The 25,100-nt window shown below is 41.2% G+C and overlaps 1 protein-coding gene across 4 annotated transcripts in view; it reads left to right on the forward strand.

Moving 5' to 3' along the window:
* Positions 1-2,105: 2,105 nt before the first annotated feature.
* dennd4b (DENN/MADD domain containing 4B) overlaps positions 2,106-25,100 on the forward strand; it is a 33,275-nt gene continuing 10,280 nt past the window's right edge. For 2 of the 4 annotated variants that reach the window (XM_083899521.1, XM_083899524.1), the window contains exons 1-8: positions 10,864-11,850; positions 20,799-21,054; positions 21,153-21,222; positions 21,690-22,101; positions 22,198-22,264; positions 23,779-23,837; positions 24,317-24,461; positions 24,543-24,718. In XM_083899521.1, coding sequence (XP_083755647.1) covers positions 11,471-11,850; positions 20,799-21,054; positions 21,153-21,222; positions 21,690-22,101; positions 22,198-22,264; positions 23,779-23,837; positions 24,317-24,461; positions 24,543-24,718 — 1,565 coding nt within the window. In that variant the 5' untranslated portion in view covers positions 10,864-11,470. Of the gene's footprint in view, positions 2,210-10,863; positions 11,851-20,798; positions 21,055-21,152; positions 21,223-21,689; positions 22,102-22,197; positions 22,265-23,778; positions 23,838-24,316; positions 24,462-24,542; positions 24,719-25,100 lie in introns of those variants that run through there. The other 2 variants (XM_083899522.1, XM_083899523.1) reach the window with 2 other exon arrangements.

A 25,100-nucleotide genomic window follows, 5' to 3' on the forward strand; every position in this document is an offset into this window, starting at 1 on the left:
GCAGGTCAGTTGAAGCCACTGCAGGCGCAGGTTCTCAGGAAGTGATGTCGAAGTCAGAGGAAACGTTTTCAGTTGTTGTGTCGCGTTCGTTTGTTGTCACTCGGTCGGAAAAAGAAGCAAAACAAAAGAACTGCTTCACTTTGGCTGCAAATCTTTGTTTTCACTGACGCGTGTGAGTCACAAAGTCGCGTAACAGACCTTTAACGAGTCGCTTCATTCAAAATGAGCCGATGTCCCGTCTTTAATTTACTTTATTTGATTTTTTGATGTCTTTTTATTTGAAAACCTGTCACCGAGAAGAAACGTATTAATGAAAATTCATCCCAGAATTCACTTTTTCATCGTGTGTGCGCGTGTGTGTGTGCGTGCGTGTGCGTGCGTGTCATCTTGCCGTTGTTATGCAATAAACCTATTGTGAGTTCCCAGACTCTGCCAGTAGGGGGAGCTGTTGACCAGCGAGGTGGTATGAGTGTGTGTGTGCCGTTTAGGGATCAGTTAAAGGCCATATTTCATTTTTTTTCATATTTTGTATTGATGTATAATATTAATTGCTCTCACATTATTAATTTTATTGTTTTATTTTGTTTGTTTGTTTGTAGCGCCCCCTGCGGTCTCTTGCTTTGTAATGTTTTTATTTTGAACCTTGTCAAACAGCGTTGAGGGAACGTAGAGCGTTGTACATACGAATCTCTCAGGAGACATTTTTAAAGAAACTGTATCTTCACATTATTTTCCAGAAAATAAACAAGTGAAACCTGGAACTGCAGCACTTTGTTTGTTTTAATTTGTTTACCAACAAGAAACTGAAGTTTTGTGTCACTTTTCCTCCCATTAACTGAATTCCATTGAGAAAATCGCAGATTTTACGTCAAAATTAAGCAGCCGTAGACCAGCACTTATGTGTCCACTCAAGCTAAAAATCATGATTTTCTCTATGGAGTTTAGTGTGGGGGGGAGTGAGAAAGAGGGAAAACTTCAGTTTCCACTTGGAAAAAAGGCAAAATGAAAGTGAATAAAGATGAGATAGAACCTCACACTATGAGTTAAAACATCATTATTATCATCACCAGGCATCATCCCTCAGCAGTTTAAACCCCCACAAAATGGTAATGAGTCCGTTTCTCTGTGACAGCTGCAGCTGCACTCAACACAATCACTCCAGGAAATGAGGTGTAATAGTATCAAAATAAAAGCATACCATCTAGCGTGGACGTTTTGTCGCTATAAGCTTCTATCGTAATTAAAAAAGTTGGATTTCAGGTGCTTAATGAAAGTTTTTTTTTTTTTAAATGTTGACATGTTATTTTGATTTATTATGTTAATACAATGTTTACACTTCACTGCCTCTAAAAATGGAAGAATGTAAATAAGTGCATGTGTTTGTTCTTATATTGGCTTATTAGCTCTTATATAGCTTATCTGTAGTTTATTCAGTTTTCAGTACATATGTACTGGCAGTATTTAAAAAAAATTACGGAAGCGCATTGCATTCACCTGAAAAAAAAATTGGTTTGTTGAGTAATTATTTCTGTTTTTCTGAGTAATTTTTTTCCATAGTTGGTTTAGAGAGCATTTGGAGGTTCTTGCGAGAATTCTCGATAATTCAGAAAGAAACTTAATCCAGAAAACAAAAATAATCTGAAAAACAAACCAAATGTTGTTGTTTTTTCAAGCGAATGCAATGCGCTAACATATATACTGAAAACTGAATAAACTACAGATTAGCTATAAGCTAAAAAAAATTACTCAGAAAAACAGAAAAAGAATGACCCCGAAAAAGAGAAAATAATTACTCAAAAAATTAAAGACTCAGAAAATAATAATTATTTTATTTTTCCAAATGAATGCAATGCGCTTTCGTAAAAAGAAAAATTTGAAATAGGAAAAGTTGAGAAAATGTATCGCGCAGCCCTACTTACATGTAATAAAATAAAATGCAAAATGTCACAACTCACGTTTTTAACAGAATAACGTAACGTAACGTTCCTAGCTCCAACACAGATAAAAGAAAAAATCTCTCTTCCGGACTTCCTCCGCGGTGGGGCTTTTATCTTGAAGGTCCAAGGCGGAAGTGGCCGCTGTTGTCGCTCGTCACTTGACACTGGGCAGGCTGCGGCTCCGCGGAGCAAACATGGACGTCACATGTGACAGAATGACCTAAACATGGTCGTCGCAGTGTTCAGCGGGAAAGAGCAGCAGTCACGACAAGGTAACGACTCACCTGCTCACACCGACACCGTTTGTCTGTGTCCCGGTACGGACACGTCTGTCAGCCGCGCCGCACCCCCCGTCCTCACCTACTCCCGGTTAGCTAGCTAACACCGGGGAGCGTTAGCAACAACAGACGGACCGTTTAACGGGAACCACTGGAGCGCCCATTATCGGACACGCCTCCGCCCGCTTCGTTCGTTTTTCTCGCCGACATCTCCGAGCGTCAGTGCTCGCTGAGGGGAGCACGACACACGGAGGAGGAGGTGCACTGCACATCCAGCATGAGTTATAACCTAAATACGGATCAAATCACTTTGTTGCGCTGTTGTTACTGATAAAAAACCCGTTGTGTGTCAAAATAAATGCGCGCATAAAAACCGTAAGTAACATCGGCATCAGGTATAGCGCACGGTCCGATAATGGAACCCGTCTCCCCCGACTCTTGATTTAGCGCGGTGGGCAACCTCCACTGTCTGTCACGCGACCACACTGACGCAGTAGACGCGAGGAGGACACGTCGCGTGGACGCTTCGACAGAGGGACACGCACGAGACGTTTTTTGTTGTCGTTGTTTGTTTTTGTATTTTTTGTATTATATATATATATATAAAAAAAATCATCGAGGCCGCGAGTGGCGCTGCGGGGAGAAGGAGTAAACGCGTGTCCGATAATGGAACCTGCTGTCGCTGGAAGGTGTCCGGAGGTCTAAATCTCCCAACAGCAGCTGCTCGTCTGTCTGTCCACGGTAAGACAGTCTGTCTCTCAACTGCTGTCTCTATGTCCACAGTAAGACATGTCTGTCCTGCTGTCTCTATGTCCACAGTAAGACATGTCTGTCCTGCTGTCTCTATGTCCACAGTAAGACAGTCTGTCCGTCCTGCTGTCTCTATGTCCACAGTAAGATAGTCTGTCCGTCCTGCTGTCTCTATGTCCACAGTAAGATAGTCTGTCCGTCCTGCTGTCTCTATGTCCACAGTAAGACAGGTCTGTCCATCCTGCTGTCTCTATGTCCACAGTAAGACAGTCTGTCCGTCCTGCTGTCCCATTTCCACAGTAAGACATGTCTGTCCTGCTTTCTCTATGTCCGCAGTAAGACATGTCTGTCCTGCTTTCTCTATGTCCACAGTAAGACTTGTCTGTCCTGCTGTCTCTATGGCCACAGTAAGACAGTCTGTTCGTCCTGCTGTCTCTATGTCCACAGTAAGACAGTCTGTCCGTCCTGTTGTCCATTGTCCACAGTAAAACATGTCTGTCCTGCTGTCTCTATGTCCACAGTAAGACAGTCTTTCCGTCCTGCTGTCTGTTTCAGATTTAAAGGAAGACACTTTGTTGTGAAAATTCATAGTTTTTTTGTGGGGGAAATTTAAAAAAAAAAAGAAATAAAGACAATTTTTGTCCAAATGTCTCTCTGGACTTTGGTGTCACAGCGCCACGTACAGGCCCGGCATATGTATTACAGCGTTTAGAGTCATGGTTCTGTTGTTGTTTGTGTTGGACATAATGATGTGAACTGTACCTTTAAGGCTTCATAAACACTCTTATCTTCACACTCCACACTGTGTGTGTGTTACACAGAACTGTGTGTACGCATTTCTATATTTGTAAGGTCCCGGCTCACCTACAGAAAGTGTTTGATTACAGGGTTTTCCTGAAAGTCACGTGACTTCATTCACATTCAGCTGCCGGCTCGTCTGATTGGTCCTTTTCTCAGGTGTTAGACCTGTTGACACACACACACACACACACACACACACACACACACACACACACACACACACACACACACACACACACACACACACACACCACACACACACATACACACACACACACACACACAGAGGGTGACGTCAGGCTGAGGAAACAGCGTCAGGACGTGTCTCTGCAGAGTCCAAATTTCCTCTTATTACCAGAAATCACGTGATAAATCCTCAGCACTCAGCAGACGTACTCCTGCACCTGCTTGACTCTGTGACGTCTTTAATCATAATTTTTGCTGCTTTATCTCACCGTTAAATAATAATTTTCTGACCAGAGAGTGAAATGTGTAATCAGTCTGCTCTCCCTCCCCAAGTCCATCAAGTCCATAGAGAAAATCAGCGTTTTTATCACAAGCAGACGTAGAAGCTCCTGGTCTTAATGCTGGTTTGTTTTGTACGTTTGTCACTTTGTTGATTCAGAATGAAGAATTGTGAATGCAGAAATCACAAAATAAGACATTTAGCATTGACTGACGGAGGCAGGGGTGGACCAACAGCGCCTGTGGTGTAGAATCTACAATTTTCTCTATGGGGTTTGGTATAGACCGTTTTTGTTAAGTCGTTGCTGCAGATTTACTCAAGGGCGGACGAATGGCTAATAAAATTAATATTTCAGATTAAATGTGCATCCCTTGTGTGGGGTGGCTGAGATTATGCATCATTGATGAGGTAAATGTTCATCAGTGCTCTCTCGTCGTCGTTTTGTGGTCGAAAGTGAAGTGAAATGCGAGCTTGGACGCAACGTTTAAATGTAAACAAGTGTCGGTTTTGCATCCAAACGAGTTCACCCAGTGTTGATTAAGTCTATCAGCCCCTCCGTCTCTGTGTTTGTCAGTATATCAGTGTTTAGATCTTGTGTCGCCCGGAGGCAACGGCAACAGTGAGCTAGTTAAGTGAGACGAGCGCTAACAGGGCAGGAGTTAATTTGACTGAAAACAGAGAAGAAGAAGTGGGGGTCCATGTGGTCACAATTTGAGAAACTTATTTTCAAAACGCTTGTCTTATGTTTTACTGTGAATAAACAGGGGTTTTGTTTACTCTGCGGATGAATAGAAAACTGAGACTTTTATTTTAAAAACTGCAGCGTGACGTTTCAGTGTAGACAAAACCAGAAACTGAGACTTTTATTTTGAAAACTGCAGCGTGACTTTTCAGTGTAGACAAAACCAGAAACTGAGACTTTTATTTTGAAAACTGCAGCGTGACGTTTCAGTGTAGACAAAACCAGAAACTGAGGCTTCATTTTTTTTAGGAGTTTTAGCTCGTTTTGGACAGACCTGAAAATAAAACTTGTGTAAAGGGATGTCGCGGACACTTCCTGTTTACACCTGAATGGTCACGTGACGCATGTTTCAGACGTGAACCTGTGGCTGTGGATTCGGTGCAGAGAGCTAACAAAAAATTTCAAGCAGAAAATGTAATATATTTCAGATAAACTTACATACATTATTGTTATTATTAAGGTAGTATTTTATTATGATCATACAGAACCTTTTTATTGGTGAAAAGTGTTATATAAATAAACTTTACTTGGTTGCATAAAAACTGAAGCCATTGTTTGCTGCTACGCTGTAATGATGCTAGTCTTTTGGAATGAAACATTGTTTGCTAATCAAAACTTAAATCAACGTAAAACATTTACGATTTCCGATAAGTTTTTTTTTTTTTTTTTTACAAAGAAGATTTTACCAAAAGTTGACTAAACTAAATTCGCTGCTCAAAAAAACCCACTTCTTGTCCCTGTCCACTCCTGCTCTGCTGCTGTATACACACAAATGCTCCCTCAGTGAGAGGGCTGATAGTTTTGCCTGTTTTTCAGACGCAGCAAACAAATAACGCTTTATCCTTTCTGTTAACGAAGATTTAGGGGCAGAATAATAACAACTTCAATGTTTTCAAAAAGTTACGTACTGCAGCTTTAAATTGGCTAAAATCTGTTTTTACCGACTTTTTCACAAAACTTCTCGCAGATTTTGGACACAGTTAAGTGCTTTTTCTCCTCCACCACCACTTGTCTCTGGGTATAAGTGGGAGGTGGCTGCGGCGTGTCCCAGCATACACTGGGTGAGAGGCAGTGTATGCAGATCAGTGTTTTCTCCGACATTCTTAGAAAGTAAACTCTTTATCATCATAAGTGAGATCTCTGCTGCAGACTCGCCGCTCTGCATTCCTGCTGCTGCCGTGCTGCGTTCACTGTCCCCGTAAACTCCAGCTTCGCTCTCTGTTTTCGTATTGATTGCGTAAGCGTCTGGATGCGGTCGCATAGGCCTGCAGTTTACTGGGGTTTCCTCCTCCTCCTCATAGTTCATGAGTCTCTGAGGACATGGACGCACCCTTTTAAACATTTGAGTCACTGATCAGTTTAGTAATCTCAGTCCAGTGAAAATATCATTTAATGAAAAGTCATGTACGATCACGAGATCGTTAGGCGACCTTTTATGGCTAAGAATAATTAATAAAGTGAAAGATAACATACTATATGTCTATGTATATTATAAAAATAACCACTTAAATGAAAGATAACATAAAAATGTGTATTTATATGATAAAAATAACGTTAAATTAAAAGATAACAGCATGTTTATTTATCTTATAAAAACAACTACCAAAATGAAAGATTACATAAAAATGTGTATTTATCTTGTAAAAATAACAAATAAAATGAAATATAACATAAAAATATGTATTTATATTATAAAAATAACTACTAAAATAAAAGATTACATAAATATGTGTATTTATCTTGTAAAAGTAATGATTAAAATGAAAGCTAACATTAAAAAATGCGGATTAAAAAATAGCTACTACAGCAAAATGTACGATAAAAACATGTATTTTACTTTATAAGGAATACTGCACGGAAGAGGATTAGTTTTAGTAAAGTTTAATCTATGAGAATTCTTCTTTTTCTCCCCTAGAATTCTGATACTTCCACCCCCCCCCCCCCCCCCCAAAAAAAAAAATCCCATGTGACTCTAATCCTATTCCGAAAAATCAATGACTGTGTGGTTATTATACATTTGTTCGCACTTGATTCTGGACAAATTAAGAGCCATTAGCCAATAAGACAATAATAAGACATCAATGTCAGTTAAAAAAAAAAAATATTTCACTTTATTTCTCTGTCAGCAGCTTGAAGTGGGTTTGTTTGATTGTTTGTGTTTGTTTATTCGTGCGGTCGTCGTTTGTGTCACAAAGGTGGCATCATCTCGTCCGTGATGTGACCTAATTCTGGTTGGACGTCCTCTCGTGTTGGGTGTCCTCGTCCCTGATGCTGCTGCTGCTGTTGGTGGACGTTCTAAATTTAGATGCTTTGAGACATTTAAAACCCGGTCCTGGACCTGAGTCATGATCGCTGACCGCTCACTGAGCTGTTGGTGGACGTTTGAATCCCTGGAGTTCAGCAGCAGTGAGACTCACCAAACACCCGCTGGTGTCGTATGTGTGTCTGTGTTTTTAAAAAGCTTTAAATAGCCAAACCTGGCGTTAGCAGTTCTGACACAAGCTGTGCCGAGGCCCCCACGGGGCGTCCTGCCACTGCCTGAGTCCACAACACATGGACCATAAATCTGCAGGTGCTTTTTTGTTATTATTATTGTGGATCCTGCATGGTTGTGTTTTAGTGTGGATCAACTTAAACTGATACTTTTATTTTGAAACCTGCATGGTTGTGTTTTACTGTGGATCAACTTAAACTGAGACTTTTATTTTGAAACCTGCAGGGTTGTGTTTTAGTGTGGATAAACTTAAACTGAGAGTTTTATTTTGAAACCTGAAGGGTTGTGTTTTACTGTGGATCAACTTAAACTGAGACTTTTATTTTGAAAACTCTGAGGTCAGCTTTTCACTGTTGATGAACAGCAGAGACTGAGACTTTTATTTAGAAAATGGCAGCGTGATGTTATTGTGTGAACGACCAGAAAGTGTGGTTTTATTTTGAAAATGGCCAGATTCAGTTTTAGTGTGGACAAACCTGTGGATGCTGACACTTCCTGTTTACACCTGAATGGTCACGTGATGAGTGTTTTCAGGTGCTTTAACGTTGTTTTTTTGATGGTGGGAGCAGAGGAAAAACCTGGATCTGGATTCAGGAAGTCGAGAGGACTGGGTCTTAGCTTCCTTTTGTTTTTTGAAAGAAGCGAGAACCCGCTGCGTTTGTGTGTTTGTTTGTGACACATGCGGTGGCGAGGGGAAACCAAAAAAAAAGCCCTTGGCAGGGGGGGAAGGATGTTGTTGAGGCTCATCTCATTACCTGCAGTTTCCAGGAATTCACCCGTGTCAATGTTTCAAGAAGCAGAGATGGAAACTGAAGTTTATGTTGATCTTATAAACCTCTCGTTTCCCCACGCCAAATCCCATGGGAAAAATCAACGACTAGACGGCTGGAACACAAGAGCTGCTCGTCTACTGTGACCTCTTTTAACAAATGTATGTCATGTAGGTGAATCCACATTTAAGAATCAAACACAGACGTCACCGATAAAGGCAGCGGTGGATTAAAACCTCCTGTGTGCTGTGACGTTAAATCAATGATTTTCTCTATGGGGTTTGGTGCAGGCGAGCGAGCACTTTTACAAAGTGACACAAATCTTGATTTCTAGATCAATTTATGATTAACAACTAAATTATCTATTTTGAATAGAGTTTTTAGTGTTTCGGTGATTTAGAGCTTGTTAAATCGCTTGTCATTTTCCTCAACAGTGACATAATTGACAGATTGATCGATAATTAAAAGCAGCGTTGATTGCGGTGCTACACTGAGCGTGTTGTGGGTTGATGATCGGTGGCGCGTGAGATGCTGTGACCCTCTCCCCAGAGACAAAGAGCCTCTGTGGTCCATCAGTACCAGCTGTGTGTGTGTGTGTGTGTGTGTGTGTGTGTGTGTGTGTGTGTGTGTGTGTGTGTGTGTGTGTGTGTGTGTGTGTGTGTGTGTGTGTGTGTGTGTGTGTGTGTGTGTGTGTGTGTGTGTGTGTGTGTGTGTGTGTGTGTGTGTGTGTGTGTGTGTGTGTGTGTGTGTGTGTGTGTGTGTGTGTGTGTGTGTGTGTGGCACTTCCTGTGGCAGCTTTAAAAATAAAAATAGACCTCAAGTCTCAAGGTACGAGAGACGAGGACAGCGTCTTAGTGAGGTGATATCATTCCAAACCAAAATTCTGATTGTTTAGGTAAATGTAATGTTATTTAATTAATAAATAAATACATATAATATTATTATTATTATTATTATATATATATTGTGAAAGAAATTTCATTAGAGTCATCGGTGTTGGTTAAATCGTGTCTTTACTTCATGCATGAAGGAGAGAATCTGTCACCGAAGCTGGTCTAAATGTTCTCTGAAGTTGCTTCAGAGAGCTCAAACATATATACAGTCACATCAAAGCAAGTTACAACAAGACAACCCACTTTCTTTATGACCCACACATGTCATCCTGTGCCCCTCATGCCGACCCCTGCTTTTACAATCCATTATTTGTTCACAGCTTGACTTTTGGTTAATTGTTATCTTTAACAACATCAGAAAGCCTTACACTAAACCCCCCACGGGAATAGAAAAACTATCTATTTCCCACAATATATATAGAAACAGGTAGAGAGATGGGAAAAAAGAGAAGTTTGTGCTTCTTCTGACACACAGTGACAGAATTGGCCTCTACAGGAACCACAGCTGACTGCACACAACAGACTCGGGTCGCAGCAGCCGCTGCGGCCAATTATTATTAATAACTAATAACGTGATGAAGCGGAGAACGACTTCCCCTTTTTTCAGGCGTCTCACTTCCACTTTGCCGAAGTCCTGACTGGACAGATTCATAAAAAATTATCCGTTTCTGTGCTTCAGCTTCAAGCTGAAGCTGCTGCTGACTAAAGGCTGAGCAACAGTATCTGTGTTGACTTTGCCTAGTTTTAAGGCTGTTGCGTTGATAATAATATTTTATTGTTTAAGTAAAGTCACTTATAGCAGGGATTGTACAGTAAAACATAGCAATAAATGCTATAAACACCATTTTTTCGATATTTAAATGAGTCACTGTTTATTAAACATACTGTACATGGGTTTTTTAACCACACAGTCACCGCGACACGTGATCTGTGACAACGTGGATGAATAAATGTATCAAAATAAAGGTCAGCGAGCAGCTGTTTAACTGAGGTGACCCCTGTCAGTGAGGAAATGTGGTACATCTCTCTGGGCTTTCCAGTGTGTGCGTGTGTGTTTCCATTGTTGCACATCTAAAAAGGGAAGTGAGTGAGTGAGTGTGGAAATCATCTGTTTCAGCTAAACTGTCGTTGTAGTCGTCGTCCCACAGTCGACTCTCTCTGCGTCTAACGTGAGCTTTTCACTTTACTCCCACTTAGTGTTTCCATAGAAACGGTAGCTTCACTCCACTCTGACAGTAAAATATAACGGACAACTGAAAAGAAAGAAAGAGAGGGGAAAACAAACCTGTGCTTCACTGCAGCGTTTCCTGTCACCTGACCTTGGCTGCATCATCAGTAAGCCCCGCCTCTGACTTTTCACCACCTCTTCTAAACCTTTTGGTGATGGAGAGCATCTGTGTGTGTGTGTGTGAGTAACGTGACGTTCACGTCCACTTCAAAATGACGTTTGTAAGACCACACCAAACCCCATATAGAAAACCAGCGATTTAAGCTCACAGGGGGACACAGGAGCTGCTGGTTGACTGCTGCCTTGTGTGGTAAGTTTGTGTCAATTAAGTAAATCTGTGTGGAACATTTTCAAACAACAAAAGCCACAGAGTAACATTTGAACTTGCTATCGGAGGCAGCAGTGGATCGACGATGACTGTGCTGTGATGCAAAATTTATGATTTTCTCCTTGGGGTTTGGTGTTGTGAGGGGGGGGGGTGGACTGGTGGCGTTGGTTCGGCGTCCATTTGTGTGTGTGGTTAAACGTAGAATGACGGCGAGCTAATGATGCTGCTGCTGCTGTCACGAGGAAGTCATCGATGAACAGGAAGCAGGCAGCCTCCTTCCTGTTTGCTGGCTGACCTTTAACTCACTGATGGTCATACCGCTTCCTCATTATATCCCTTTTTTTTAAAGAACAATTTTCACTTTCACACACACACACACACAGGATGAAATATCTCTGGTTTACAGAGAGGGAAGGAAATCAAATATTCTGCTTACAGGACACAATGTTACAGCGGTGTAAGACGATACAACGTGGTGTGTTTTATTAAAAAACTATTTGCGACGTGTCGATCGGGAGAATTCACTCTCGTGTAACATCATTTATGATCTGGTTATCTTTCAGATGATGGGAACTAGAGCTGAAACTGTTATTAATCGATTACTAAATGAATAGTCATTAATTTTGAAGCTTTCTGATTGTTTCAGCTTCTTAAATGTGATGATTTTCTTACTTTCTTAGCTCCAAATAATCATTAGTTGCAGCTCCAATGGACACGTCTCTCATTGTGTCTTTGGATGCATCTAGGAAGTAGAAAGTTGATCTGACTTGTGGCCTTTAAATAATGAATTCTCTCTCTCTCTGTAGTGGAGGGCAGACAGGCGGCATGACAGAGGAGAAATGTCCCCAGCTGGTGGACTACTTTGTAGTGGCCGGTCTGGACCCCGCGGGCCAGTGGAGGCCCCTGGATGAAGAAGGAAAAGCCTCCTCCTCGTCCTCTTCGTCCCCGTCCTCATCGTGTTCGTCGGGCCGGGCGGCCGAGCCAGTCACGGACCTAGTGGTCATAGCCAAGGGCCTCGGCGAGGAAGTGCCCGAGGGCTTCACGTGCATCGAGAAGACGCTGGGCGGACACTCTGCCGAGCTGAGTGCCGGCCTCATCAACAACCCTCACCTGTACCTGTGCTACCACAGAGGGAGAGACAAACCACCCATTCTGGACCTGGGGTGAGTGTATATATATATATATATATATATATATATATATATATGGAGTATTCCATATACATGTCTGTATGTCATAGACAGGCGCGCGCTGGCCGTAGTTTTTGCTGCCACAAGCGCCTGTCTATACCCGCTAAGAGTCTGTCCAAGATCAGTTTGGAAAAGAAAGAAAGAAAGAGACGGCTCATCTGATGCATCTGTTATTCCCTTAATTACAGTGCTAAAGCGTCTTCTACAGAAAGAATGAAACCACTGAGTGAAAACAATAAAAAGTGCTCTCTTGAGAATCTGTCAACACGTTTTACTAAGATCTACTTTGATCCCCTGTATTTCATCACGACTGTACTCGATCGCACCCTCTAAAAAAATCCTAGCTAAAAGCCTGATATATATACATATAAACATACGTGTATATATGTATATACGTACATGTATATATGTATAGACGTACGTGTATATATGTATATATGTATAGACGTACGTGTATATATGTATATATGTATAGACGTACGTGTATATATGTATATATGTATAGACGTACGTGTATATATGTATATATGTATAGACGTACGTGTATATATGTATATATGTATAGACGTACGTGTATATATGTATAGACTTACATGTATATATACGTGTATGTTTATGTATATGTATGTATATATGTATGATGTTTGACGTACGTATGTATATATATATATATACATACGTACTTATGTATGTATGTATATATATATATATATATATACGTATGTATGTATGTATGTATGTATGTATGTATGTATATATATGCGTATGTATGTATGTATATACATACGTATACGTATACATATACACATACATATACATATACATATACATATATATCACCAACAACTCTCCTGCACCAAACCCCATAGATAAAATCTGTGTTTTTAGTGTTTTTAGGGACACAGTTGGCATTTCTGCTGCCTCCTGTGGTAGATGTGTAGTTTGTGTCATTCAGGTAAATCCAAAGGAAGGATTTCAAACACAGAAGTCACTAAACAAGATATTTGAACATACTGATGGAGGCAGCAGTGGATCAGCAAACCTCTGGTGTGCTGTGACTTAAAATCACCGCTTTTCCCTAAGGTGTGGGGGTGTGGGGGAGTAAACCATTCACAAGGCAAAGCAGACTTCAGTTCCCATGTAAGGAAATTCTGTCTGAGGGCAAGATAAAGCAGTGAACATATTCTTAAGGTACTTAAGCTCTTAAGACACTTAAGACTTTAACTAAAGCAGGTGTAGATTTTATTAGTTGAGCTTTTGAAGTGGCTAAAATCTGCTGTTCCTTGTGTCCCCTGCCGGCAGCTGTGTTTTCACTGACTCTGATGATTAATTTTAAATTCTCTTTAAGAGTTATTGTTCTGCTGTTTTCACTTCAGGAACAGAGAGCATCATGGAGACAGTGCTGACACTGTGGTACAGAAACCATGGTCCTGTGTGTGTGTGTGTGTGTGTGTGTTGACTTGATGCGATGCCTACAAAGCCAACGTTTATGTAATAGAGGGGATTATGTAAGTGTTGGGCAGATGTGGGCAGTGTCGTGTCATGGTCTCTGGAGAGCTTCCCCTCCAACTCTGCTCTGTTGTTTACTTGTTTAATTATACTGGATTACACTTGTGTTTGAGCATAAAGAGCTCAATCCTCACATACACCTTTATTCTGTCATTTGTAGTCTGAGGTGCAGCTGACGAGGCACTGTGCGAGTAAAGTCTGACAAGGAGCCGATACTTTGTGTCAGGTTTCTCTTAAAACTGTCGACCACAGCACTGATTCTGAGGTTAAAGGGGTAGATTTTTAGCCACATATATATACACACATATATATATATATATGTGGCTAAAATGTTATTATTTATGTTTATATTTATGTATGTGTATATGTTTATATTTATATGTATGTATGTATATGTATAAAAATGGGACGGCATTGCGTTCTTAATAGAGGACTGTGTTGCGGTGGCGCCTGGTCATAGACCACTTTATGATTAAATAAGTTGGTCGTGTTGCCTTGTGGAGCAGACACGACAGCGCGAGAAACTTTGCAAACAATTTCCTTTTGCTCGACGTCCATCAAATTAATATTATTGATACACACATGTCACTTGCTAGCTCAATCTGCACGTAACACTGGTGCATTCAAGGTGTTTTTCTAGCATAGGAATTTACATACACGCCACGCCGTGCAGCGCATTAATCGATTTTCTTCGATTTTAATATTTTTATGATCGTGAAAAGCCGATATACGTATACACATAAAGATTATAATCGAATAAAGTTCATGTGTTAGGTGGCACACCTAAATATCAATGGAATTCCTCAAAACTTTGCAAAAAGTAATTTTTATGTTAATTGGAACAAAATGCAATGCCAGCCAAATTGATATTTTGGAATTAAAATTTCCCATTCAAATTTGATGCACCCTAGTATACGTATATACGTATACGTATATAAGTATACATATTTGGGTCAATGACATGACATGCGTATTTTTGTGTCCAAGTCCATCATTTAAAAAAACCAAAAAAAAAACCATAATGTAATCTTTTCATTACATCTATCACTTTATTCTATAAAACCTATTCATTTTAATACAGTTTTCAGTAAATTAAAATAATTATATTATTTTATGTTTTGGCTTCTCAAACCCCTAAGATATGAGGTGATGCAGCTGTCCGAGCAAGTGAGCAGACTTAAGAAAACTATTAAAAATGTTATTTTAATAATGATAAATTCAAAATAAAATACTCGGGCATTATTTTATGTTTTTGTCCAAGTCTTTTGAATAATGTTTTTTCCCTAATATCAATAGTCCAGCAATTTACATTTCCTAAATATCAGGGTGGTGCAACCATAAACATTGGACTTTATTTTGAAGTCAAAAGACAATAGCTGTAAACTGAATGTTGCATCAGCCAGAGGAACTCCAGAGACCCTTGGGACTAAGTTAAAAGGTTTGTAGATCTCTGTCAAATACTGATAAAAAAGAACTACTTTCAACTATATGTAGGTTGGTAGACTTTCCATGTCAGGTGGTCCAACCAATGTAAAACTAGAATTTTTTTTTTTTTTTTTAAAGTGTTCTGTGTGAACTTCATATCAAGGGTAGAAAATAATGCTTGCATCCAAACAGAAGGTGTTAATTTGAGTTTAGTTGCAATTGTCAGGTGGCACAACCGTTAATCAGGTGGCACAACTGCAAGGAATGTCACTATATAATGCTATTCAAAGCTCTAAGGTTATCCATGACACTTATAGAATGTTTATTAGTTTTGAATGTAAAGATATTACACACTTTAAATCATTTTGCATGATAATTTGTACATTTTAGATGCCACCATCATGGTGACCCTCAGAAATCATCTCGCGACCCCAATTGGGGTCAGGACCCCAAGGTTGAGAATGGCTGCTTTAAGTGAATAAAAGTAACAATTTATTAATCAATTAAACAATTTGATTCACCAACATTAAATATCCAAGGCTAATTGAATGATCTAAGTCAATGAACATTAAGGCATAATGATGATTTAGTAATTTGACTCAATAAATCTTACTTGCTAAAGCTAAAATCACACAAGCTATTAACATAAACACCAGTGGATCTGGATGTGTGTGTGTCTGTGTGTGTCTGTGTGTGTCTGTGTGTGTCTGTGTGTGTTAGTTAGTAAGTGAAACAGTAGGAGATAAGAAAGATAAGAGAAGGGAGTGACGTGGTTGGTAGTGATGGGCAGATGAAGCTTCATGAAGCATTGAAGCCTTTCATCCAATTGGTTCACTCCAGTGCAAAGCTTCTTGAAGCTTCATTTGCTCTAGTAGGCCATCTACTGGACGCAAAAATATCAGTTGGCATGAATTTGAAGTGTGTGGCATTTTGCTGAAAGCCTGTGAATAAAACTGTCAGCAAAATAAAGAAGTATGCAAAACATGTTTTTTGTAGTGATGGCAGTATACTGTGAGTGTATATATATACTGGCAGTATGGAAAATTAATATGTTACATACTATTATTATATTCTCTAACTATCCAAACTCTATCCAAACTCAGGGTTTGGATAGGCCACCGCATTATTGTAAGACATTTATTAACAAGACACACTCTATTAAATATATAATATACATTTTTTCACTTCAATACTAAGTAGTCAGCCAGTGAATCTTAAACCAAGCCATGCAATGGTTACATTTAAAAGTAAAATAAATCAACAAGGCGACCTTGAGTGTAATGAAATATAATGCATTATTATTATTATTATTATTATAATAATAAATAAAAAAAAGTCGTAGTGCCCCCTCATCTGCCTCATCTGGTGCAGACAAACTGCCCTTTTATTTCTGCGCACCGCCCCTGCACTGTTCTCTTCTCCCTCTCCTGCGCTTCTGCGTCTCCAAACGGTCTCTCTTTATGATGAGGATGGAGTACAGTCGCGATGAAGTGCAGGTAATCCGCGCAGATCTGAGTAAAGTAAACCCTGTAAACTATCTAAACTGTCACACCCAACACCCAAATTATGAGTGGAGCCTGAGGGGTTTATATCGCTGTCACAACTCGCGGCAAAATCCGAACCACTTCCCGACGCAGTCACGTGGTACAGCCGGGCAGCGAAGCTTCGGACGTCATCATTTTCAGCTCCTCCCTAAATGAAGCAAGCCTCGATACGCGCATCGCCCCTCCCCTACTCGGCACACGCTTCGAAGCCTCGATACAGAACGTCACATCACTAGTGGTTGGTGGCCACTCCCACCCCTGGAACCAAAGTGGTGGGGGGCATGCGCAGCAGCTGTGACTGTAAACGCATGCCTCCACCGAAGATGGCGCCAAAATCACATTAACAGTGGGCCACAGATCTTAGACCGAACACGTGACAACATGGCTGTAGGGGCACATGTTCGACTCAAGATAGCATCTGTGAGACCTCTAATTCATGAATGAAAGAGAGAGAGTGAGTGAATGAGTGAGTGTACACAATTGATTTGCGTGCAGACACAGAGTGTGGTTCAAGCCCAGCGTGTTCTCTGAATGAAAAACAGGATCGCGTGTAATGTAAGTTGATGGCAGTGTAAATCACACAGGCGAAGCCAGGTCAGTCTGTGAGTCGTAACGTTTATACAGCCATTATCTCACCACGTGATCTGTCTGCTCGATCACAGCGGGGGGAGACCCAGCGATGCAGCGGTGTGCTCCGCATTAGACAGTAAAACCACAGTAACGAACACAAAATGTAAACAAAGAAAACACTTAGTTGAAAATAACACAAATGCGAGCGTGTGGGTGCGCAATCCAACACGTTCAACACAAAGAAAAGTTAACAAACACAGCAACATAATCTAACTCCCACACATTTCCTCTTACTGTACGCCAATACCAGGTTGGATGGAGGGGTGTAGGATTTGTTCAACTCAAATCAGGCTTTTGTCTGCATACAGGCCTTAGACAAAGAACAATAGATCACGGCCATACGGCTTAGGTCCCTACACACGTGTATATATATATATATATGTATATACACATGTATATACGTATATACCAGTGGCGAACCGTGAGCATTACAGCTGGGCCTCCACCTCAGCCATCATTGTCAAAAACATAAAATCATCGCGGAAAAAAAGGAACAGTACGATGAATTGAAAGCGTTTAACAACTGCAATCCTTTAATAAATGATGGTAAGGAAGTAAACACATAGACCATAACATCAATAACATTCTCCGCAACAAGAAACTGGAGACCATTTAGTTGAAATTAAATAAACATACCAGAATCTGAAAATATAAAACGAGGTCACCCCGTGACGCTGCTGACATCAACGCTCATTTCGTCACCATGAACAGCGCCAGACATACATTGACAAATAAATTAATGAGCATCCTCAATACAATTTCAAATACCCAATATGCCAAAAGTTACACAAAGCTGGCAATACACATATTATTTTTTTGCAATGAATTGCCAAATAAAAGTCACAGTTTTAATTTATGATTCCACTCTTCTTTTCCTTTCCCATGGAAGAGGGCATGAGGGTAATAAAAACCCTCTAAAAACATAAATTCAACCACACACTTCTGATAACTTTGATAGGTTTACATACTGAATTAAAAAGGCAATTTGCACATTTCACAGACAACCTCTGCAATAAATACAACTTACTGAATGTCCACTTCACCCGAATGAATCCCTTGAAATAGGAGGCTTACAACAAAGGTTTACCTTACATGAAAACGTCCATTCGTCGGTCTTTCTTTGTGAAGTGGGCAATGACAGCGTCGTAAAGCTTGTCCTTTGACTTGAACTCCAAAAGAAGTCCTTTCTCTATGGACATGTGCCAAAGCTCCCAGGCGATCCTTCCCAGTACTGTTTCTGGCATGCGTCTTGATGCGCTTTAGAGCCGAGAAAGACTGCTCCACGAAGGAGGTGGACACAAGGATGGTCAGCACCAGGCAGGTGAGGTGATACAGCTGCAGCATGCGCTCAGTCAGCTCTTTAAGTGTCAGAAAATGCAGCATGTCTGATGGGCTCCTTGCCTCAAAGTTTGCCATGTTGTACATGACTGTCAATTCAGTCTGCTGCTGACCCAGCTGGATGACTTGTCAGCTGTATAAAGTAAACAACTCCAGCAGTACAGCCTGTTTGTTTTCTTACAGCCCGTCATCCATGGATATCGCTGATAATTTTCACTCTTGAAATGCCTTTCCACTTTCTTGACCTTTTCTTTTAATTCCAGCTCAAGAGTTGGTCAAATTTTTTTTTCTGAGAAAGGCCGCCTTGAAAAGGCGATTCAGTCAAGCTAGCCACAATATCGCTCTCGTCGCCCGCCATTTAACTGTTTCTCACCACACTGCCCGCATTTCGGACTTCATGAAGGCCTACTAATATTAGTTTTTGTCCCACCCACTTAACCCTAAGATGCGCTTTTAAAAAAGTTACGTTATTACACCTAGCACACCAAATGGTGCTCATAAAGTACACAGCTATAAAAATAGTATACATCTGTATTTTAATTTTTTTTTAAGGTTTTAGACCAACATCTCTTCTTTCCATCCATATCAAATATTAATATATATTTTTTATTTTTAACCCTTAAATTGCCAGGTTAAGTCATGATGCACCTTATTTTTAAAGCGGACCTAGACCGGAAGTTCCAATTAACGCTGTTTTTTAGTGTGTATCTGTGTCCTTACCTTGTTTAAGAAGCCCTGAAGGTTTGAAACAAACATTTCAGCCACTGCTGAGAACGCTGTATTTTATTGTAATCTCGGGCTCAGCGAGATCTCTGAAAAAACCTGGTCCGGTTACGTAAACACCAGTTCTCCGGAGCAGCAGATCATCCTGGTCCGGGCACTAGTCCGGGCACATCCGGTTGCGTACATTGAATCGCAGAAGAAGAATAACGTCCGTTGTGGAGGTGTTTCACGAGCGACAGTGTCTTCCGACTCTGGGTCAAAGTCATAAAAGGGACTGCGGCTGGGAGTCGTGACGAAGCTATTTTTAAACATTGTTAAAACAATGTTTTGATAATGAGTAGCAGTGCATCCACCGTTCCAGAGGGGGGAGCTGTGCTTCTGAGAGCAGGTGTGCTGAATATTCTGGCCAATCACAAGACTATGTCTTCTGGGTGAGAGAGTTGAGTCTCAAATCTCGCCGGCTGAGAAACACTGTCAGAAAAGAGGAATTCTATCGGCTTGTTTACAGCAACTAGGAGGTTTTTGACCATAAAAACAAGTTAATGTATGTAAGTAGACCTCCATAACTAACATAATATGTTAGTATATTATATGTGCAACAGGACCACTCTAGGTCCGCTTTAAGATCTAAAAAACACAAAAAAAATATTATTTTCAATGCAATTCATGCAAACTGGATTTTTTTTTGTTTGGATTATTGCAGCCTGGTATATGTGAAAGATTAGCAGAAAAAAAATTGCATTATTATTTTTTTATAATGTCAGATTTCATAAAATATTCAGTTAACCTATAGCACCAACGTGTGCTCATACAAATACAAGCTATACAAATTGTGTACATATGTATTTTTGTTATATGTATATATACATATGTATATGTATATATACATATACAACACCAAAATGGAAATGTAGCGACACTTTGTCTTGCTGGAGGACCCATGATCTTCGACTCAAACCAAGTTTTCTTACACTGGGTAGAACATTTCGCACTAAAATTGCTCGATAATTCTCTGCTTTCATGATTCCTGTAATACGGTCAAGGTCTCCAGTACCAGATGCAGCAAAGCAGCCCCACAGCATTATGGATCCCTACCAACAGTTAAGCATGGTGGACATGCTTAACTGTTGGTGGGGTGTTCTTTTCCTTGTAGGCTTCATTGTGCTGTCTGTAAACAAACTGTCGGTGTGCATTGCCAAAAAGCTCTATTTTTGTTTCATCTGTCCACATAACATTTTCCCAGAAGGATTGCGGTTTGTCCAGGTACTCTTTGGCAAAGATCAGTCATTCCTTTTTATGTCTTTTGCTCAGCAATGGTGTCTTCCTTGGCCTTCACCCAAACCCGGCAAACTTCTTAATAACATTACGCACTGTTGAAACAGGGACACCAAGGTCTTTGGAGATGGCCTTATACCCTTTGGAGGTCTTGTTTTTGCTAATAATAGCCCTTCTGATGTCCTCAGACAGCTCCTTTGTCTTCACCATTGTGACAAAGGAACAGAGAATAACAGGTGGCTTTTTAAAACACACAGAAGTCATTGGCTAATTCATGTCACATGGCCACAGGCAACACAGGTGATTCTCATTTGTGATTTATCACAGGTCAGTCATAATGTGTTTCCATACTGATTTACAGCAAAGGGTGCCAATATCAGTGACACAGCAAGCTTTGTTTTCCTATTTTTCCCCCCATTGTTTATTGTTTTAAATTGTTGTTTATCATTTGCTCTTTTGTATCAAACACAAATGCAGGGTTCTGTATGAAGGGAAGGAGCAGCTGAAGCAGGGCTGGTACGTCATTGAGACAACCCCCTACAGCCGCTCGGCTAGCCTGAGCGCCGGCGGCGGCCCGACCGCTCACCGCGTCTTCCTGACGTATCGCCGGGCTCTGGACTCGCAGGGCCTCCACACGCTGGGCGTCACCGACATCGCCCTGCTGCTGCCCAGCAAGGGGGAGGTGGCGCCACACACTTTTTCACGCGTCGACAAGAACCTCAACACCGGCATGGTACAGCCCCCGGGTGGGAACTAGGGAGAAAAAATATATCTGATTCAGCAGTTCAGTTTTGTCATGGTTGTTGTGTGTTTGTTTTTTTGTGTGTCCAGTGGGGTCCAGGCCTGTACCTGTGCTACAAGAGAGCTGTGGCCAAAGCCAACGCGCTGGTCTACGAAGCCAGTGAGTATCTGTCCTCACGTCGTTTCATTGTGGCTGCCACTTGTTTTACTGTTGTTGAACACGTTTCAGAAAAAAACCTCCAGAAAATGCTTCCAAGTTTAGTTTAAGGGCGCTTTCATGCCTATAGTTCGATTGCTTTGGTCCGCACCAGTCAGAAAAATGTTACAATGAAATCCAAAGTTATCCCGTATCTCATCTCATATCCATAATGCATTAAACTAGTCCATTTCGTCCCATTTGGTTTGGTTGCTTTCACACCAGAGGAACCGTACCAAAGTAGAGTGGTTAAAGTGGTCCGAGACCACCCCTTCAGGCAGGTCTCAGACCAGTTGATTTGGTGCGCACCAAAGTACCGAGATTACATTCACACCTACGCTAACGAACCGAACCAAGGGACCCTAACCCTAACCCTGTAGTTGGGTTAGAGACTTGATCCATCACCTGCACTGTGTGTGCGTGTGTTGCAGGTCTGATCAGCCGTTACCCAGAGGACGACCTGGAGGCCTTCCCTCTGCCAGAGTCAGTTCCAGTCTTCTGTTTGCCGATGGGCGTCACTGTGGAGAGCTGGCCTCTGAACACAAAGTACCAGCTGCCCGTCTTCTCCACCTTCGTCCTCACGTCCGCCTCCGGGGACAAGGTTTACGGCGCCGCCATCCAGTTCTACGAGTCCTTCCAGAGGGAGCTGCTGTCGGAGCGTCAGAGTGTGAGGCTGGGTCTGCTCAGCGTGGTGGACCGGCGGCCCATCACCAGCCGCAGCCTGCAGGTGAAGAAGAGCATCTGCGTGCTGTCGCACTGGCCCTTCTTCAACGTCTTCCAGAAGTTTCTCACCTTCATCTACAGATACTCCATCTCCGGACCTCATGTCCTGCCATTGGAGAAGTCAGTGCACGATGAGTATTTTACAGTTGTTGTTGGTTTTTGATGAAATTTCACTTAATTTGAGTGATATTGTCTCTCTCTTTATTTTCTTTGCAGACACATATCCAGCTTCATGCACAACGTCCCGTTTCCTTCTCCCCAGCGTCCTCGCATCCTTGTTCAGGTACAAACCCAAACTCGGACCCTTTTAGGTCAAAATAATAACATTAACTGTCATTAAGAACTATATTGGCAAATTACTAAATTAGTAGGCTGCTGAGGCTGCTATCTCATTTATGCTGTCTACTATTATTTTTAAGTATTTTCTTGTTTTGATCAAAGAATAATATCTGCTGTGAAAAGAAGTATCGAAAATATTATGGTAATTTCACAAACCAAACGACCTCTGAAGCTTACAATCTCTCTCTCTATTTGAAACCATACATCGCAGTACTTTTTCAACAAAGAATATTATTTTTACTTTGGCTTATATCAACTTAAAGGTCAATCAGGTGCAGCCAATCACTGCGTAGTAGCACGATGACAGGGCAAAGTCGTCAATTTCATTATGAAATAGAATGAAAGCGGGCCAAGGACGGAGCCTTGAGGGACTCTTTAAATTGATGGCACATAAAGAGCTTCAGCAGTGATGCACAGATGATATACAGTTTTCTGTTATCAATAATGTAAAGTAAGATGTGTACTGTGTTTTTTAAATATATATAGTAATAATAATAATAATTAATATATTAAATAAGAAATTATAAAATAGAATGTGGGGGCCCACGGTTGGTGTAGTGGTTAGCACACTCGCCTTTGCAGCAAGAAGACCCCTGGGTTCGAGCCCCGTTTGGGACAACTTCGGAACAAGGGCCTTTCTGCAAGGAGTTTGCATGTTCTCCCAGTGCGTGCGTGGGTTTTCTCCGGGTTCTCAGGCTTCAGGCTTCCTCCCACAGTCCAAAAACATGCGATATGGGGATTAGGTGAATTGGTCACTCTAAATTGACCGTAGGTGTGAGAGTGTGAGTGAATGGTTATTTGTCTCTATATGTGGCCCTGCGAACTATCCAGGCTGTACCTATGCCCAATGTCAGCTGAGATAGGCACAGTACCCCCTGCGAACCTCTACCCTCGGTAGATAATGGATGGATGAAAATAGAATGTAAGAGGGCCAAGGACGGAGCCTTGAGGGACTCCACTTTAAGTGATGTCACAAAGAGCTTCAGCAGTGATGCACAGATGCACAGATGATATACAGTCTTCTATTATTATTAATAATGTAAAGTAATAGGTTTATTTTGACTTGAATCTTTTCAGGCGTTGCTCTGGCTCCTGACTGAACTGGGTAACAGAATCGACCCATTTACCGATCGCATCCAATCAGTAGTTTAGATTATTCCGATCTGTTTTTCTAATTCACTGATGATAATCTGAGTTACAGGTGGATGATCTTTGTTTGGTGCAGGGGAACACACTTTGTTCTGTGTTTTAACTTTTTCATTATTCATTCATTAATTTGTCTTTTTCATTATGACGTTAATTCAATTATTTTATTCAGAAGTATTTTGATTGTGTGTGTGTGTGTGTGTGTGCGTGCGTGCGTGCGTGCGTGTGTGTGTGTGTGGGTGTGTGGGGGTGTGTGTGCGTGTGCGTGTGTGTGTGTGTGTGTGTGTGTGTGTGTCCACACTTGTCTTCCAGCTGTCTCCGTATGACAACCTTCTGCTGTGTCAGCCGGTTTCCTCTCCACTGCCACTCAGGTCAGTTTCCTGTCAGGGAATCTTCATCGTTCTCCTCCACATCATCAGTTATTTTGTAGAAATCTTCATCAGATAGGGATAGTTATGTATTGAGCTGACACAGAGACTGTTTTCTATTTAAAGTTTTATTCATCATAAGAGTTGCAAAATGAATAGAAAATTAAGTCGACATTGATAAGATTAGAAATAATGATTTTAATCAAAAAAATAATTTTGCTTTTGACAAAGAACCAGCAAAATTGCCTTAAAAAATAAGGACATTTATTTCTAAGTGACCCCAAACTTCTGAACAGTAGTGTATGACATTTTAAGAATATATTTTCGACTTATTATATTATTATTAATGTCGCTGTTCCAACTTCCAAGTTGGAACTGCAGTTGCAGCGCTCACTCTCCTGAACCAAAGTCTGTGAAGAATGTCAACATTTTTAGCTCAAGGGCAACACACACTTCATTTTTAATTTGTGTGTGTGTGACAGCGGTGCAAGCTACCTGAAGCTACTCCAGAACCTCGGTCCAGAAAATGCCTGCACGCTGTTGCTCGCCGTCCTCACCGAACACAAACTGCTGCTGCACTCGCTGCGACCCGACGTCCTCACATCTGTCAGCGAGGCGCTCATCTCTGTAAGAGAACCCCCCCCACCCCCCAACTCACACACACACACCTCTGTCCTCTTGACTTAATGTCCGTGTTGTCGTCTCCAGATGAGTTTCCCGCTGCGCTGGCTCTGTCCCTACATCCCTCTGTGTCCGCTGCAGATGGCCGACGTGCTGCTGGCGCCAATGCCCTTCGTCGTTGGCGTCCACTCCAGCTACTTCGACCTGTACGACCCCCCTGCAGACGTGGTGTGCGTCGACCTGGACACCAACACCATCTTCCAGTGAGTCCATCAGTCAAGGAATTGCAACCGCTTTCTTGTACATGTTCTTTAAGGGGTGGCTGACTGAGCTGTGGGTGCCCCCTGCTGTCCGTCAGCGTCCAGAACACAAGAAAAAGTAGCTTTTAGCTGCCACTTAATTTATTCTGTGGGGGGGGGGAAATACTCTGAAATGAGTGTAGTGATGAAAACCTTGTTTTAGCTTCTTAAATGTTAATTTCATTAATTTTCTTTGCTCCACATAACAAATAAAATCATTAAAACTGAATCATTCAATCTTCAAGACATACGAGGACATCGTCATTTCCACTGATCAACGTTTTCTGAAATTTTATGGACCAAACAATTAATCAATTGCGGAAGTAATCGTTAGTTTCTCTTCCTC

The sequence above is a fragment of the Microchirus variegatus genome, assembly GCF_963457635.1.
Source record: "Microchirus variegatus genome assembly, chromosome: 1".
Classification (NCBI taxonomy): domain Eukaryota; kingdom Metazoa; phylum Chordata; class Actinopteri; order Pleuronectiformes; family Soleidae; genus Microchirus; species Microchirus variegatus.